This window comes from Pyxicephalus adspersus, chromosome 7 (assembly GCF_032062135.1).
Source record: "Pyxicephalus adspersus chromosome 7, UCB_Pads_2.0, whole genome shotgun sequence".
Classification (NCBI taxonomy): Eukaryota; Metazoa; Chordata; class Amphibia; order Anura; family Pyxicephalidae; genus Pyxicephalus; species Pyxicephalus adspersus.
The window spans coordinates 5,684,523-5,701,631 of record NC_092864.1 but is presented as its reverse complement, the minus strand read 5'-3'; the positions used below and the strand labels follow the sequence as shown (position 1 = coordinate 5,701,631).

Sequence of the window (17,109 nt, the reverse complement as noted above, 5' to 3'; positions counted from 1 at the left end):
ACATTCTTCCCAAGGGCCAGCAATGTAAGAGGAATTCTTCCCACTGACCACCACACTAATATACTGTGAGCTGTGGATTTAGGAATAAGAGAAGGGGGTCTCTGAAGACCTGAAAGTTATTTCAAGGGTTCCCCATGACAATGGTCACCAGTACACATGGAGATAATAATAATCCTAATAATAATAATCCTTTACATAACCTTTATCTCCATCTGAAAGCAATGTCTGACCTTTCATAAAATAATTCTTTATTTTTTCCACATTATTATTAAAATTCAACACAAACATGCAAATCCCACGTTTACATTATTTCACTCACATTTCCTTATTTTCACATTAAAAAAAAAATCTCATCATACATAATTGACTAAAATGTATTTCTCTAAAAACATTAAAATATCTACAAAGTGTCTCGTGGCCTGTAAAACATGTAAGGAAGCCGGCTTCCTTGTACACCGGTCATGTGATCCACAATCCTGTACACTGATTGCACGGAACTGCTGGTCAGGTCAGCTGTGTAATTCATCCACCCAATGAGCCTGCGGAGAGATGAAATCATAAAAATACCTGAATAGATTTATTGTGGATTTTAAATCTATTTTTAGTGTGATATAGCTGAGGGAATGTATACAGATACATTTAAATAATAAAGGAAGATAATAAAAATATTATTTCTTTATGCAAAGTCATGTGACTTTCATGCAGTTTTCTAGCCATGTTGCAGGTAGAGTTCCTGTCTCCTTTTCATATCTCTACTATTCTTTTTTTTTTTCATCTTGTAAAAATAAGCTACTTCTTTACCACACTGCTCAGAAGGAGGTTTCAATCAGACATAGGGAGCTACAAAGCAAGCAGCTAAACTCCTACTATGAGCAATCAGGCAGGTTTATTGATTGCAGAAAGGATGAAACTAAACAAATGTGGCATTAGTTCTGTGGGGGGTAAGATATTCGTACCTCTGAAAAATGGTACGCTTACCTAGCTGGCACAAAAACAAAACTTTAGGACAAAGGAACTACCTATAACTAGGATAAAAAAGGATGAGCAGCACATTGGTCCCATAGCAGGTCGCCTGGCACCCATATCTTTTATTATTATTGTTAATAATATTAAAAAATATTTATATAGCGGCAACATATTACACAGTGCTGTACATATTCTGTATTCATCTGGAACCCAGTTGTCATAGTAAAGTGATGGCATTGTGGGCCTGGGGCTAATGTAGAATCCTCTGAGGAGAAGAATAGTTTATAATCCCAGATATACAATCTAAAACTCTGGGTTGGAAATGTACCTGCGGCTACAAATCTAAGACTTTAGGCTAATATAGAACCCAGCTCTGAGCATCAAAAAATTTGTCTACCCGGGGCCAGTGATCTCCCCAACCGGGTGCACCACCCAGCACTTTTCATTAACAACCCAGCTGTTGGTTACTAAATAGTTGGGTCTCAATACAGGAGCTGACATCCATCCACACCTTCTTTCCCCTCAGTCTGGGGCAGATATTCTGCTTCCCAGTTTTAGGTTGTATGTTTCCATACCTGAGAATTGGAGACTTCTTCCAGATCCCCATAGCAGCCTTTCTTGTGTCGGATCAGATCTCCCCACAGCACAGAATTTCCACAACTGTAAGAAATATTGTTAGAGGTTACGTTCCATATAAGAAAATGTGCAATAATTACTGTCACACAGCTGGTTACTTTACTATTATTATTACACAGTATTTATATAGCCCCAATATAATACACAGCACTGTACAAAGTCTATAGTTATATGTCAAAACTACAGTCTAAGGTCAGTTTTTGGGGGAAGCCAATTAAACTAACTGAATGTTTTTGGAACGTGGGAGGAAACCAAAGTACCCAGAGGAAACCTACGCAAACACAGGGAGAACCTGCAAACTCCATGCAGATAGTGTCCTGGCTGGGATTCAAACCTGGGACCCAGCGCTGCAAAGGCCGGAGTGCTAACCACTGAGCCACTGTGCTGTCCATACTTGAACGTGTATTTGCAAGTCAGATATTGCTGCTTTTATTTATTCCAGGTTACTTTAACCTTATTCCAGGTTACTTTAACCTTATTCCAGGTTACTTTAGTAAAAAAATGAGGATATAAAACTGTTCCTTACCTTGGACAGAGACCCTCCACGGGGATAAGCTGCTGCGGTTGGTTCAGGAGGAAGAGTTTAGCCAGACAAATGATATGTGTGGTCAGAGAACAGCTGGGGTGGAAGCAGTGCAGAGCATCATCTTCACTCTAAGCAGGTACAGGAGAGGGAGGTCAATTTATTATTATTATTATTATTATTATTATTATTAATAATAATAAACAGTATAAAGCGTCAACATATTAGGCAGTGCTGTACATTAAATGGGGTTTGTAAATGACAGACAGATACAGACAGTGACACAGGAGGAGAAGAGGACCCTGTCCTGAAGAGCTTACAATCTAGGAGGTGAAGGAAGAACAGGTAGTCCCCGGGTTAAGGACAAATCTGACATAAGGACGACTCCTAGATACAAGTTCATGAATGTCTAGACTCCATAAAGTTTTTTTTTTTGTGATTAGCTCACAGTGAGGATTTTATACAGTAACTGACACCAGAATGCCGATTAATATGTTGAGACAAACATCTGTCCTAATAGCATTTATTAAAAAGGAGGGGATAAATAACAATGGTGCAGCTTCAGGGTTTTTTCAGCGATTGTCCCACCTATCGGGGACTGAATAACCAAAGAAAGAGAAACGGGTGTCAAACCCAAATACACAGGAGGCCAAAATTAAAAATCGAGACAAAGTCGCGGGCCAACCTTAAAATTTATTAAAAATTGAGGACATTTTTCCTTCTCATTAGATATAAACCCTTTTCATATGGAAACAGGTTTTGCTTCACATTCAATCTAGAACAAGCCTATATTTGGACTTTAGACTTTTTTTTTTAATTTTATTTAAGAAAAAATCCCATGCCTCTTTCTCTATTTGTAGCCTTCTGAGTTAAATTTCAATGGTAACCTTTTTGCACAAGCTAACAATAATAATAACAATAATATTCTTGTATGAAAATCCAACTATTCAAGTCCATGCCTTGGAGTAGCAAGGGAAAGTACAGCTGAGGGGGAGTGCTGGAAATGCCAGACAGGGCCAATGCGGAGCTAAATCTTATGAGTGGCCCGCTGCTGGAAATCCCTCTTTATTGAAATAGCACCGCTACTAAACATCCCAGCATTATTTGCGTCTTTAAAACAGCCCAATGCGGGGCCATGCATAGGCAGAGAGCCCGCTGGTCTATAGACACGAGTGATGCCAGGAATTGTAGTAGCGTTGCTATTTCAATGCAGCGGCGGGCCAGCTGCAGTTTATATTTAGGATTCCTTTCGGGGCCAAAAAATAGGACGTTGGGGGCCACAATTGGCCCCCGAGCCAGAGTTTGACACCCCTGCTGTAGATGGATGCTGTAGTACCCAGAACACTGCCCTGTACATCAGGTTCCTGATTGGTGGAGACATACCTGCACCATTTCATAGCAGACTCTGCACCTCTGTGGGAATGGCTGCTGCTCTGTCTTTTCCTCCCCCTGGCCTTTTCCTTTTTTAGCGATTGGTCGTGCCCTCACCTGCCCAAAAGCCAGGGGCATGTGAAGAGGAGGCTGGAGCAATGGCGGCAGCTCTCTATGGTACTCCTGTCGCAGCCAACGCAGAGTGAGCGGTAGGCGGTTCCACGGGGCCACTCGTAGCATGTGATAGAGAACCATCAGGTGGAAGTCAAAACTGGACTGCTTCTTTGTTTTCCGGGGTACATGCGTGAGCCTGCGGGATACGTGGGGGTGCTGCCATGCCCATTCAAACTGGGAATAGAAAGACAAAGGCAAGTCAATGACAGACTGCAACGTGTTCTTCATTCCTATTTATTGAACGTTCAGGCTGGGAAAAGACTACAATAACTGATCTAATTCTCCAATCCAACGTGATGCTTTAAAGTCTTTCAAGAAAAATCTCCCTAAAATAAACACAGCCCATATGTAATACAGAATACACAATTTTGGAGGCTGGGGGGTGCAGGGATACGATTATTATCATCATTCAGTATTTATATCGCACTAAACATATTACACAGTGCTGTACAAAGTTCATAGTCATGTCATTAGCTGTCTCTAAAGGGGCTCACAATTTAATGTCCCTACCTCAGTCATATGTTTTTATTACTGTCTGAGGTGGGAGCCGAATTACCCTAACTGCGTGTTTTTGGAATGTTGGAGGAAACAAACACGGCCAACTCCACGCAGATAGTGTCCAGGCTGAGATTCAAACCTGGGACCCAGCACTGCAAAGGCCACTGAGTGCTAACCACTGAGCCACCATGCAGCCCAATATTTTTCCCCTTTCTGTGACAAGCAATCGGCTGCTAGAACTGTCAATAGGAGGAGGTCACATGGTCCCCCCATACTTCAAAAACAGAAGCAGAGCCAAGTTACTGGGCAGCATGGTGGCTCGGTGGTTAGTACTCTGGCCTTTGCAGCCCTGGGTCACAGGTTGGAATCTCAGCCAGGACACTATCTGCATGGAGTTTGCAGGTTCTCCTGGTGTTTGTGTGGATTTCCTTCGGGTACTCCAGTTTCCTCCCACATTCCAAACACATGAAGTAAAGGTGCGTACACACTTCCAATTTTTATCGTTCCAATCGAACGACGAACGATCGATTGGGCAAAAAAATCGTTCGTAAAAAAGTAACCAACGACGCCGACGAACGAGGAAAGTCGCTGGAAACGAACGACCGGACCGGCGGATCGGATTGGACGACGATCGTTGAACATCGTTCGTGTGTACGGTCGTTCGTTGATCGTCCATGTTCAGAGCATGCGTGATGAACGAACGTCCGTTCACTTTCCTGTCGTGCACATAGTTCCTCTATCGCTTAAACGATCGTATCTATTGTGTGTACAATATCTATGAACGATCGTGTCGTTACCTCTATGTGCAGGATCGGTGCTATACGATCGTTCGTGTATATCGTGCAGGAACGTTCGTCGTTCGTTTTCCGACGATAATAATTGGAAGTGTGTACGTAGCTTTAGGTTAATTGGCTTCCCCCCAATTTGACCTTAGACTGTGGTAATGACATATGACTATGGTAGGGACATTAGATTGTGAGCTTCTTTGAGGGACAGCTAGTCACATGACTATGAACTTTGTACAGCGCTGTGTAATTTGTCAGCGCTATAAAAATACTTTGTAATAATAATAAAAAAATGTGAGTGGAGCTGGAGCCAAGCTAAGTGGCTAAGTTAATATTTGTAACACCATTTCTGGTCAAATCAGTAAAAATTAGGAAGGAGACAAGAAATTCTTACCCTCAAGGCTGCAATATCATTGGGAAAACCGTGGACAATCAGCACCATGTCCCTGTATGGGGGGAAAGGAGAATAAATGATAAACCTTTACATGCAGAGATATATGTTTTAATAACTGTGGGCTGAGAGATTTCTAAATAATAGGAATAACAAGAGTTAATCTTATCACCCGGCTGGGTTCTCCTCATAGTTCTCCAATAGTAAATGTATCAGTATTGGAGACATGGCTAATATTCAGCTCCACCTGCACCTCTAACCCCCCCCACATTGTAAATCCTGCATTGCTTCATTCAGACCAATAGCATCACGTCTTCCTTACCAGGGCCCCCTCCCGCTCGTCTTCCAGGCTCCCCCTTTGTGCTTCCCGCCATTGTGTTGCTGGATCCTCCTCTCGGGGTTCACAGTGAAGCCGATATAGATGCGTCCTTTGTATTTTGGGTTGGTGCAGTATAACATATAGACGCCATAGAAGCCTTCCACCTCCACCACCATCCTCACCACAGGCCTGATGTCTTCCTGTGCAGAGACAATGCATGAATGATAAGTTAATAGAGCTACAGCTTGCACAATACAATTCAGATTGGGTCCCCCATTCTGCAATCAAAAAAGAACTCCATGTTGTAACTTGTTTTTTAACGATAAAAGAATTATAAATTCGAAGTGTAATTGTTTAGGCCCTCCCACAAGGAGCCTAGCTCCGCCTCTCCACATGAAAGAGGTTTACATCCATGCCTGTACATTGTAGCCCTATAGACTTCAATGGGGTTGTCCTCTGGGGCCAGAGGCACACAGCTCTATAGAAGTCTATTGAGGACTTGATGCATTGACTACACGATGGACAAGCTGCCTAGGATTTCCCCCCACAGCTGGTATAAACCTGCATGGCATGCTGGACCATATAGTGCACCTGATATAATAAATATAACATATTATACCACAAACGGGATCGTTTTTTAAAGCCCACTTACCAGCTGCCAGTCCTCTTGCCCTTCTTCCGCCTGTTTATTACGTCACTTCCTGTTTACATTATAGATTTAAAAACCGCTTCCACGACAACCAGACTATCTTCACATATGCCTGACTGATTAATTTCATACATAAAGCAATAAAACATTATTAACCGGCTTTGTGTTCACTGAAATATATAAATCTCACGTATGTTTTGTTTTAGATTCCAGACTTTTGTCACAGAATCCAGGATAAAGGATTACTTGTATTGGGCGTTTTGTAGTACCTCTCGTCAGGGTCTGCAGGGGCTCCACAAGTTTTCATCTCTGATAGGAGAGATTCATAGTAGTCCCCGCCTCTCCACGTGCCGAGCGCGTTCGCTATTGGTTCAGACTGATGTTGTGCACGCGCGCACGCGGTGATAGTGGCCAATGACGGGCAGGGAGGTGTGAGCGGTGCAGCTTGCTAGGCGCATGCGCAGTAGTACAGCATTGCCGGTGTCATGGCTGGTGACGGATCGCTGAGTGCCGAAGCTCTAAAAGAAAAGCTGCGTCGGGAACTGCAGGCTGATCACGTGGTAAGGACACATGACCTCACCGGGCTCCGGTGCGACTCTCTGAGGGGGGAATTCATTTTTATAGAACTGTTGCCATGGCTACTCTGGGGTGGCCTGTGTAGTTCCTGACATGTGAAGAGAACCTGTCATATATAATACTAACAATGGGATGTACAAATGTACATGGCACAGAGGTGTGTGAGGGATGAGATAATAGGAAGATAAAGGAGGGCCCCACCCAGTGCTGACACTGCAGTTTTAGGCTTATGGGAAGGTTAAGTCTGTCATTTGCAACCCCTATTTAATGTACAGCACTGCGTAATATGTTGGCGCTATCCTGTTTATTAATAATATTGTCACTAGTCTGGGGGGAGGGGTGAGTGGGTCCTTCTATCACCCCCCCTCCCCCATTGTCCCTTATTCCTGGAGTTCTGCTTTAACTTGCATGGTCCGGACATTGACAACAGAAATTTTTGTGGCCGGAGTGACCCTTTAATTGTCCCAGCACCTTGTCCTCCATACAGTCACAAATAATCCATGTACCCGAGCACTACAAGTCCCAGTGCTATCCCTCCATACAGTCACAGATAATCCATGTACCGGAGGACTACAAGTCCCAGCGCTATCCCTCCATACAGTCACAAAATGTCTGTGTACTGGAGGACTACAAGTCCCAGCGCTATCCCACCATACAGTCACAGATAATCCATGTACTGGAGGACTACAAGTCCCAGCACCTTGCCCTCCATACGGTCATTGCCTGACTGTAGAATGCTCATTTCCTAGAATGTTTATGTTTTATTAGAGGACTACAAGTCCCAGCACCTCTGCTGTATAATAATTGTGTGTTTTTGTGCCCCACCCAGGAAGTAGAAGATACGTCCCCCAATCATTGCTCCACCAGTTTTAAAGTCGTGGTGGTGTCACCTTTGTTTGAAGGGAAACCTCTGCTGCAGAGACACAGGTGAGGAACAGGAGGATTCTGGGTACTGGGGTGCATAGAGGGGGGGGGGGGTTAGGATTCTGTATAAGGTGTCTGTATGGGGTAATACAGATCTGGTGGGGGGAGGAGAATTCTGGGTATTACTGGTACTGGGGGGCGGGGGTAGGATTCTGGGTAAGGTGTCTGGATGGGGAATACAGATCTGGCAGGGGGAGGAGGATTCTGGGTATTGCTGGTTCAGGGTTTTTGTGTGAAAGGATTATTATGGAGCCACTGGGGTGGGTGGTGGTTCCTCCTTACAAGGGGAAGATTCTGCCGACCAATCAGCACAGAATAAAGCAATCACCTGGTATTACAGCTGGAACTTTAATTCTTACACTATAATATAAACCTTCAGACAAATACATAACATTGCTGTGTTTGTCCTCTCTGACCTCATCATTATAAACAGGAAGTCATTATGGCAGGCAGGAGGTAGCTGGGTGATTTTACTTACAAGCAGGGGTTTGTATATCACTAGGACAGAACTACAATCTCCTCCCCAGGTGACTTGATAATTATAAATTCCAGTTCTGTATTCAGCTGCTTGCACTGTATATAACAATGATGTCCCATTGCTGACTCTGTCGCCCCCTACAGGCTGGTCAACGGCTGCCTTGCCGATGAGCTGAAGATCATTCACGCCTTTGAACAGAAGACTCTGACGCCGGCCCAGTGGGAGCAAGAAAAGGAGAAGTAAGACCCGAGTGTGCACTTATTGACGTACCCACCCTCAGACCCGCCTTCCGCCATTTTTCTGTGGACTGTAGTGTTCAGTAGAAGGATGCTGGCTGTCTCACATGGACACTCCGGGGGCCACATGGGAATATCTCACCCAAGGGAAATCAATACTCAATAAATGGAATTATAGTGATATGACTGGGATCTGATTTGTTCCTTGCTTGCAATCTGCAGCTGTTGAGCTGACCATAGACATAGCAATGGTATTAAAATATCAAAATGTTCATTTTTTTAAGAATGTGGCATGTGAAGGTAATAATTGGGATTGTCTGGTCGCAGTGCCCCCTATGGACATATGGAGGGATAGGATCTGAATGACTCTTACCAGGGCCCAGTCAGGATGGGTCAGAGCTTTTCCAGACTGACCATCCCTGTGGGGTATTTCTTGTATGTACCCAAAAGGGTCAAGGCCATTTGAGGACGAGGGAAAGGGGGTGGGGGGGGGCTTATCTAATCCCACAGGAGATTTACTGTTGCTGAAACGCCTAATACTGGCAATGATAGAAAGGTGCATGTATGGGGCCAAATAACTGCAGACCACACAGCCAGTGTACATTGCTGAAAGCACCTACAGGGGGCATGTGAGTGACCCTGGGGCAATGGAAGAAGGTGGGCTCTTCTGATGAATCGTAATCCTTTAGAATTGGGGGAAAAGATTGCAGCAAGATGCATTATGGGAAGAGGGCAATCCGGTGGAGGCTTAAAGGATCGGCTGCTAATGTCTTGGTGTCAGGGACCACGGGACCCCTTCAGAGGTCTCAAAGCATTCAGTCCTAGAAGGGTCAGCACTGTTTTCATGGCACAAGGGAGTCCTATATAATATTAGGCCGATGGTAAAATGTTTTTACATCAATGACAAAGGAATGGAGGTAATGATTGCAAAAGTTTTTTTACTTTTCTGATTTATCAATTTAGAGTTTACGTCTGCCGAGCTAAGACTCTGGTGATCTATCCAACGCTCGGGTGGGGGATTGTTTAGTCCTTTGTGATTATTTGCAATTCCAGGTGGATTGAAAGAGATCACATCTATGGCAAGCTCTAGAATATGTCATTTAGATGCCCCCCCCTTCTATAGATATGTGAATGGGAGTTATGCCAGTGGGGCAGGTTGGGTGTTACTTGAAGACCAAAAGGATGAATCTGCGTACAGTTGGCACATGGCTAGCCACTGGCTGCCAATCCCCTGCACCTGCTGTGCTATTCTGCTCGCCTATGCCAGGGACTACAGTGCTCAACCCAGAAATGATTTTAAGCTGGGTAGGAAGAAATTTTAGGCGGGTGGCAGCCCCTGTATTGTGACCCAACTCATCAGTAACTACCCAAAAACAGCTGGGTGGTTACTGAAAAGTTCCGGGTGGTGCGCCCGGTTAAAAGGGGCTGGGGAGAACACTGCAACACAATTCTCAGAAGCAGTTCACCTATAGTGGCCCTGTACTTCTTTCCTGACTGCTGTACTTTAATGTGCCCCCCCGCCCCCCTTCCTTCCCCAAAACAGTAGCACCATTCCACAGACTGAACCTGTTGTTTCAAATTCCTTTTCATGAAGCAATCCTAAACATTTGTTGTCTTCTAGTGTTCTCCAGGTGAGGTCACATGACCAGCTTTTGAAGCAGCTCTCATATCTGAAAGTTAGTTAGAATTTTTAGTGTTCTCCCCCAAAATGTGTTTAAGCTGGGTGGGAAGAATCTGTATGTGAGTGGCAGCCCCTGTATTATTAATATTATTGTTAAACAGGATTTATATAGCGCCAACATATTACGCAGCGCTGTACAATAGATAGGGATTGCAAATGACAGACTAATACAGACAGTGATACAGGAGGAGAGGACCCTGCCCCAAAGAGCTTACAATCTAGTAGTATTGTGGTCTAAAGCTTCAGTAATCACCCCAAAACAGCCAGGTGGTTAGTGAGAAGTTCCGGGTGGTGCGCCCTGCTAAAAGGGGCCGGGAGAACACCAGTGATCCTAATGTGTAGTATTGTTAACCCACCCCCTCCAAAAAAAAGGTGACTATTATTCAAAGGGAAAATGTTTTATTTTGTTTGCAGGCTGCTAAGAATTGGTTCTCCATCTCAGAATGACAGAACAAATATTGATAAATGTGATATTTCAGTGGGTGACACAAGATTCTGGACAGCAGGGTATTTACACCACATTATAATATATAGGTGCAAGTCTCACCCAGTCAGAGATCATTAAAGTGCAACTCTAACGACTTTAGTTCTGGACAGAGAATGGGGGAGGGTTATTCTGCCTTGGGAATGTATGATGCAATAAGAACCCACCAGGAAATTCCCTCTCTATCCAGGACTAAGGCTACGTACACACGTGCAATAATCATATAACGAACGATTAACGACCAATCAACTATTATTTTGAACAATGGTATTGTGCACAATTCTGTACATGCTGAAACAATATGATCGTTCAAATATAATCCACCAATATTGTACACACTAGATACGATCGTTTGAACAATGCAGGAAGTGACATGTACAGGAGAAAGTGTTTCACAGAACAATCCACGATCACTAAACGACCGTACACACAATAGATAGCGAAAGATCGTCGCCCAACTTGATCCGCCTGGGCGGTCGTTCGTTTCCAGCGACATTCCTCGTTCCTCAGCGTCGTTGGCCAGTCTTTGTTCATTTTTATTGTTAACAATTATCAGACGATCGGTCCTTAGTCGTTCTTTTCCAATGATAATTATTGCACGTGTGTGTGTAGCCTAAAATTTAGGATTTTGCTGGAGTCCCAGTACTGTGCTGGGGCCCTAAATAACCATCAATCACACACTGGGCTGCTTTTATTAAAGTCCCTGAAATAAGAACTGTCTGTACCGCCGATGAACATTTTTTATTGCTGGTTGCTATAGGACACCACATTCGTTATCATTCTAGACACTCAATAGGAGCGCTGATTTATAAATCTTAAAGCTGGACTGTCTTATGTGTCTATAGCAGCCAATGAGATTCCTCCAGTACTTTATGGAAAACAAAGAACAAAATCTAGTTGGATGAGACGGACAGTTTTCATTTCAGGCACTTTTATGGACAGTGTTCTCCTGGCAATGACGGGGATTTTCGTGGTCTGGAGTTATTTGGCTGCTTCTAGCTGTGCGATCCTCTTCTCTTGTTCTGCCACAGTCTTCTTCAGTTGCTTTATATCCTCCAAGAGCTGCTCCAGGCTGCAATCCTGAGACTGAGAGACATTTGGGATTTTAATGACTTTATTCTCAGTCTTAGGGGCAATTCTCCCCATCTCACCAGTGATTGGATGGCTTCTGTGTCTAAACTTCCAGTCTTTACCCCTTGCCCATCCCGGCAATTACTCAGCAGCTCAGCTTCCCTTCTGTCTCTTCCCAGAAGTAACTCAGCAGCTTAGCCCCATCATACCAGCATTGACCTGCTTAGGGCATCTTGCTCCCCCCTTTCAGACGCTTATCTTTCATTTTTCCTATCCCAGCAATGACTAATCTTCTCTTTAACTACTTTCTCCACCTAGCATTGACTCAGCAGCTCAGCTCCCTCTTCTCTCCTCTTTCAGTAGTAACTCCAACAGGTAATCAACTTCTTGGGTCACTCTATCCCCCACAGTCCATTGGTTCAGCAGTTCAGCTTCCCCTTCTCTCTCTTTCTAGCATTGGCTCAACAGCTTAGCTTCTGCTTCGAGCACCAACTCAGCAGCTCAGCTCCCTCTTCTCTTCTTACAATGCAATAACTCAGCACTTGCACCATCCAACAGGTACTCACCTGCTTTGGTCATCCTGCTTCCCCACATTCTGTCTTTTTAGCAGTTCAGCTTCCCCTTTTTTCTCTCTCCAGCATTGGCTCAACAGCTTAGCTCCCACCTCAAACACTAACTCAGCAGCTCAGCTCCCTCTTCTCTTCTTCCAGCAATAACTCAGCACTTGCACCACCCAACAGGTACTCTCCCTGCTTGGGTCACCCTACTTCCCTACATTCTACATGTCTTTTTAGCACTTCAGCTTCCCTTTTTTTCTCTCTCCAGCATTGGCTCAACAGCTTAGCTCCTGCCTCCAACACTAACTCAGCAGCTCAGCTCCCTCTTTTCTTCCCGCAATAACTCAGCAACTCCACCATTCAAAAAAGTACCAGCTTTTCTCACTTTCTAGCATTGGACCAGTAGCTTAGCTCTCTTCCAGCACCCACTCAGCAGCTCAGCTCCTCCTCTCTCTTTCAAACAGTGACTCAGCAGCTCAGCTCCCGCTTCTCTTCTTCCGGCAGTAACTGGACACCTCCACCAGCCAACAGGTACTCACCTGCTTGTGTCACCCTACCCCCCCCCCCACACACACACACACACACTCTGTCCTTTTACCGTTCAGTTTGCTGTTTTTTTTCTCTACAGTATTGGCTCAACAGCTTAGCTCCCACTTCTGGCACCAATTCAGCAGCTCAGCTCTTTCACTCTCCCTCAAGCAACTCTGCTCCCCACTACCAGCCATGACTTAGGAATTCATCTCTTCCTGCTCCCGTTCTCTCAGTGATCTAGCAGCTCAGGTACCCCCATCCCAGCAAAGTTGGGCTTATTATTAAAGGTCTTAAAGTATTATCTCCGTGTCTCCTCTTACCACATTGCCTCCATTGGATGGCTGGCTGCGTTTGGGCAGTCGGGTGTTCAGGATATTTTTGGTGACTTTAAGCTCTCTACTTTTGCTGGGAGCATATCCATCCTTCAATGAGATGAGCAGGGGCCCGGCGTTCTTCCCCGATAACCATTCCTCCGCTGTAAGAGCTGAATCTGGGCCCGCTGTGTCCGGGTACAGATCCTCCTGAAAGAGGTCCGACTGCAAGAGAAACATTGCTGTATAAATGTCTGCATTCTCCTTCCTGCTCCCATCCTATAGTGGGCGCCCAACTTACTTTTCTTGGCACGGTCATGGCAATCGGCTCACACTTCCTTTCATGCAACTTGTAAAACCTGAAAAAGAGTCAACTATAAGCTCCAGGGGCTGAAAAGTGTAGTTCACAGGTAACCATACATGATACACAACCCACAGCAGTGACAAAAACTCCATATCCCATAATTCCTTGCATTGGGTATCATGAATGAGAGTGTAGACATTCTGGATGGAGACATACAAATGTAGACATTGTGAATGGAGCATGGGTTGTAGCCACCAGCATACAGTTCTTCAGAAAGGATAGAAAGATTTATGGGGAGGAAATGAGGACATAAGAGATTAGATTTTGTTTACTGACCTGGCAATCTCACACTTGTTGACCTCCAGTCCCCTCTTGGGCATGTAGCCCATTCCTCGCTGGGACTCCTTACTGCTGTACAGTGACAGATAATGGACATACGGGGCCTCGTCTGTCACCTCGAAATACCGGATGCTGCTGTCCCCCTGTCAGAAGATGTGAATGTTACTTCTATAGGGCGTAGCGTGATACATAGAGTGCATGAATAATATTCTGCTCCTCCATTGGTAGTGTGAACCACAGGACCGAGCATTGCTCCGTCATTCATACACACATCTATTTCTGATATTTACCAATACTGTCCACCTTACCTTGCCGCACAGATACACAATATTGGTGTCTGGGTCAAAGAATGGAATGAGGACTCCGCTGCTTGTGTCCAGCTCCTGCAGGGTCAGTGCCTCGTCCAGGGATTTCTGCAGAGAGAGAGATTTGGATTACAAGATTATGAAACATCCTCTTTCAGTATTCTCTTAGAGAGCTCCAGTCCTTGGCCACTTACCATGTCCCATAAGGCCACCTGCCTCTCACTCATCCTGCTGAATCCGGTGGTCAGTATCTTATCATCGGACACAAAGATGGCGCGGACCGGCCTGCTGCCCTCGTGGGGTTTTTCCTTCTCCTGTAAGAGACATACACACCACAGGGCTCTTAGACTCTTCTTGGCAACCTATACATTCGATCCCAGCTATCCATCCCCATGCTGCTGTGTTTGTTTCTATACAATATTCAGGTGTGCTGGAAATTATGTGCGACTGATCTTGTGCTAGTTATGGTCAAGGAGATCTTATGAAGCATTGGTGCTTTGGCTGTTCTGCTGATGTGCAGGCTTCAGTAATTTTTAAGTCACTGACCCAGAAAAAAAGTATGTGGATAAGAAATCTATTTCATTTTGTAGTTATCAGTATGTGCCACTAGGTGGTGCTGTTGGTTTCATTTCACATTTTCTGTTGCTACTCCTTTCTACTCTAGCTGTTATGTTGTAAAAACATGAATATTTGTGCTACATCCCTAGCTATTGGAGTAGTGAAGCAAGGATAAGAATAGAAAACAGCCCTGCACCCTATAACCGTGACTACGTCTGCTGTATTCCTGGCTACCCAATAACAAATGAATAGGGGTGGTTGACAACCAACCATCACAAGCACCTAACAACTCATTCATTTTTAATGAGCATGGTGGTGGCAGCTGACAGAAACTAAAAAACACCTAGGAATGCCCCATGACCGTCCTTGAAGTCCTGTGAGCATGGAATCTGCAGGGGGTGTGCTTGGGAACTCCTCTGCAGCATCACATGTAGGGGTTCCCAGATCCCATAAGGAAACATTGGATGCAAATCTGGATCCCTGCTCTTTCATTGAATTCCAGATTTTCTGCCCTTATATTTATAAAGGGAAATGCGATTGGCTGACAGTCACCCCTATCTTTTGTTCTACCCCATGGAATAATCCCCTTTGCTCTCCTAATGTTTTCTGTGCAGATTTTTGCAGTCTCCCAACCAGAAGCAGGAGACATACCGCCACAATGGTTCCGGCTCTGGGCTCCATGATTCGAATCTTCTTGTCTTTGCAGGAGGTGCAGAGGAGGCTCCCGTCCCGGTTCCAGGCCACGCTGTATATGAGGTCCGTGTGTGTCTCGTCTATACAGATAACGGACTGACCACAGCCCACATCCCAGATCAAGATGACGTTGTCACAGCCTGGTGAGGGAATAGCAAAGATTGAAACAAACATTCCTCTTGGGATGTATATAAAGTATAAAAACAAAAATCTTAAATTCCCTGGAGAACAGGCTGCCCTAGTCTCCCTTCAGTGCTGCCTCCAAACCCCAAGTATTTGGTCATGTGATCTCCGCTGAAGGGGAAGATCGGCCAAACGGATCGCTCTATTGAGAACATGGGACAAAGTAGCTAGAACTATGGAGGAAGCGCTGAAGGGAGCCAAGATGAGGCTGTGTGTGTGTTTACATTTTGCAGTCACATGACTTTTGTTTATCAACATAAGTCATGTGATCTTCAAGTCCTTGCTTGACCTTTGGTTTTTATTGTAAACAGAAGTCACATGATTGAGGTCACACGGCCTTGTTTGTCAACATTTCCATGGAGAAAAGTGAAGGATCCATATTGGGTCCTAAGGGCCGATATCTTCACCAGCCACCTGCTTACCTGCGCTCAGCAGTATATTTTGGGCGGTTGGGTGCCAGAGGACAATGCCCACTCGCTTTGTGTGCCCTTCCAAGGTGACGAGGGGTTCAGTGATCGAGCGGGTCAGACCTCCATCTGGGATCTCCCACACCTAGAAGACATAAGAGGATATTGGCCCAAAAATTTTACACAAATTGCAAACTTTACCAGTTTTGGCCTCCAGTTTTTGATTTCTAAGAATATTAATATAGAATAGGAATTATTTAAATCCCTTTGCTGAATACGACCTTCCCTAACTTACCATGACGCTGCAGTCTTCTGAGCCGCTGGCGATGACATTATCATTGTGGGGGCACCAATCGATGTCCAGCACCGCGGCCGTGTGACCACAAATGACGGGCTGCGATTTATCCAGACGTCCGGTCTGCAGAGAGAAGACACATGATAATTACATACACCGCATGGGGTAGTTATAGGTAAGTAGGGTTGCTTTGTCTGCCCTGCTGTTCCCTAAACCCCAAGAATGAAGAGTCAGACGGGTCCTCCAGCATTCATCTCCAGGGGTTGTTGTCCCAGGGTGGGTCTAAGAGAAGTTTTCTCTGGAAGCAGGTGCAAGGTGTCTCTTGAAAGCCACTCTCATAGTGTGTTTGTCAAACCCGAGCCTCCCCATACTATGATGATTGTTTTTTATGTTCCCTTGTGTTTCAGCTTTGTTCTAGGCAAACTCTGTAGCTGTCTTTAGCTTGTACCCACTTGCCCTCCTTGTGCCTTACTGCTGGCCAATTACTGGCCACTGATCTATCCTGTCCAGGTGACATTATCCCGCCATTTCTTGTCCAGGTGACACCAGTTCTCCCGTATTTCTTGTATTTCTTCCAGGTGAAACCAGTTTGCCCTCACTTTTTGTCCAGGTGACACCAGTTTCCCTTCACTTCTTGTGGAGGTTACCCAAGTTCCCGCTCATGTCTTGTCCAGGCGGCACCCATTACCCCTTCATTTTTTGTCCAGGTGACACCAGTTCCCCCTCACTTCTTGTCCAGGTGACACCAGTTCCCCCTCACTTTGGGTCCAGGTAACACCAGTTTCCCCTCACTTTGGGTCCGGGTGACACCAGTTCCCCTCATTTCTTGTCCAGGTGACACCAGTTCCCCCTCACTTTGGGTCC

The 17,109-nt window shown here is 45.0% G+C and overlaps 3 protein-coding genes across 4 annotated transcripts in view; 1 reads left to right on the top strand and 2 right to left on the bottom strand.

The window, feature by feature from the left end:
- Window positions 1-226: 226 nt before the first annotated feature.
- Window positions 227-6,680, bottom strand: LOC140334944 (structure-specific endonuclease subunit slx1-like). 2 transcript variants are annotated; one of them, XM_072417250.1, is made up of 7 exons: window positions 6,582-6,680; window positions 5,667-5,863; window positions 5,348-5,399; window positions 3,509-3,844; window positions 2,129-2,256; window positions 1,542-1,626; window positions 227-539 (listed from the first exon to the last, which is right to left on the bottom strand). In XM_072417250.1, exons 2-7 carry the CDS (start codon window positions 5,837-5,839, stop codon window positions 510-512), a joined length of 804 nt encoding a protein of 267 aa, XP_072273351.1. In that variant the 5' UTR covers window positions 5,840-5,863; window positions 6,582-6,680; the 3' UTR covers window positions 227-509. The 2 variants fall into 2 exon arrangements, with proteins under 2 accessions (XP_072273351.1, XP_072273350.1); XM_072417249.1 differs by lacking the exon at window positions 6,582-6,680 and adding an exon at window positions 6,316-6,570.
- Window positions 6,681-6,735: 55 nt separating this feature from the next.
- On the top strand, window positions 6,736-8,707 carry BOLA2B (bolA family member 2B). The gene is made up of 3 exons (XM_072417251.1): window positions 6,736-6,872; window positions 7,718-7,815; window positions 8,434-8,707. Exons 1-3 carry the CDS (start codon window positions 6,798-6,800, stop codon window positions 8,531-8,533), a joined length of 273 nt encoding a protein of 90 aa, XP_072273352.1. The 5' UTR covers window positions 6,736-6,797; the 3' UTR covers window positions 8,534-8,707.
- Window positions 8,708-10,586: 1,879 nt separating this feature from the next.
- Window positions 10,587-17,109, bottom strand: part of CORO1A (coronin 1A) — a 14,025-nt gene continuing 7,502 nt past the window's right edge. The window contains exons 3-11 of the mRNA XM_072417240.1: window positions 16,246-16,368; window positions 15,966-16,095; window positions 15,319-15,500; window positions 14,304-14,423; window positions 14,113-14,217; window positions 13,802-13,947; window positions 13,463-13,520; window positions 13,171-13,386; window positions 10,587-11,777 (exon numbers count right to left, since the gene is read on the bottom strand). Of these exons, the coding sequence (XP_072273341.1) occupies window positions 11,673-11,777; window positions 13,171-13,386; window positions 13,463-13,520; window positions 13,802-13,947; window positions 14,113-14,217; window positions 14,304-14,423; window positions 15,319-15,500; window positions 15,966-16,095; window positions 16,246-16,368 (1,185 nt within the window). The 3' untranslated portion in view covers window positions 10,587-11,672. The remainder of the gene's footprint in view (window positions 11,778-13,170; window positions 13,387-13,462; window positions 13,521-13,801; window positions 13,948-14,112; window positions 14,218-14,303; window positions 14,424-15,318; window positions 15,501-15,965; window positions 16,096-16,245; window positions 16,369-17,109) is intronic.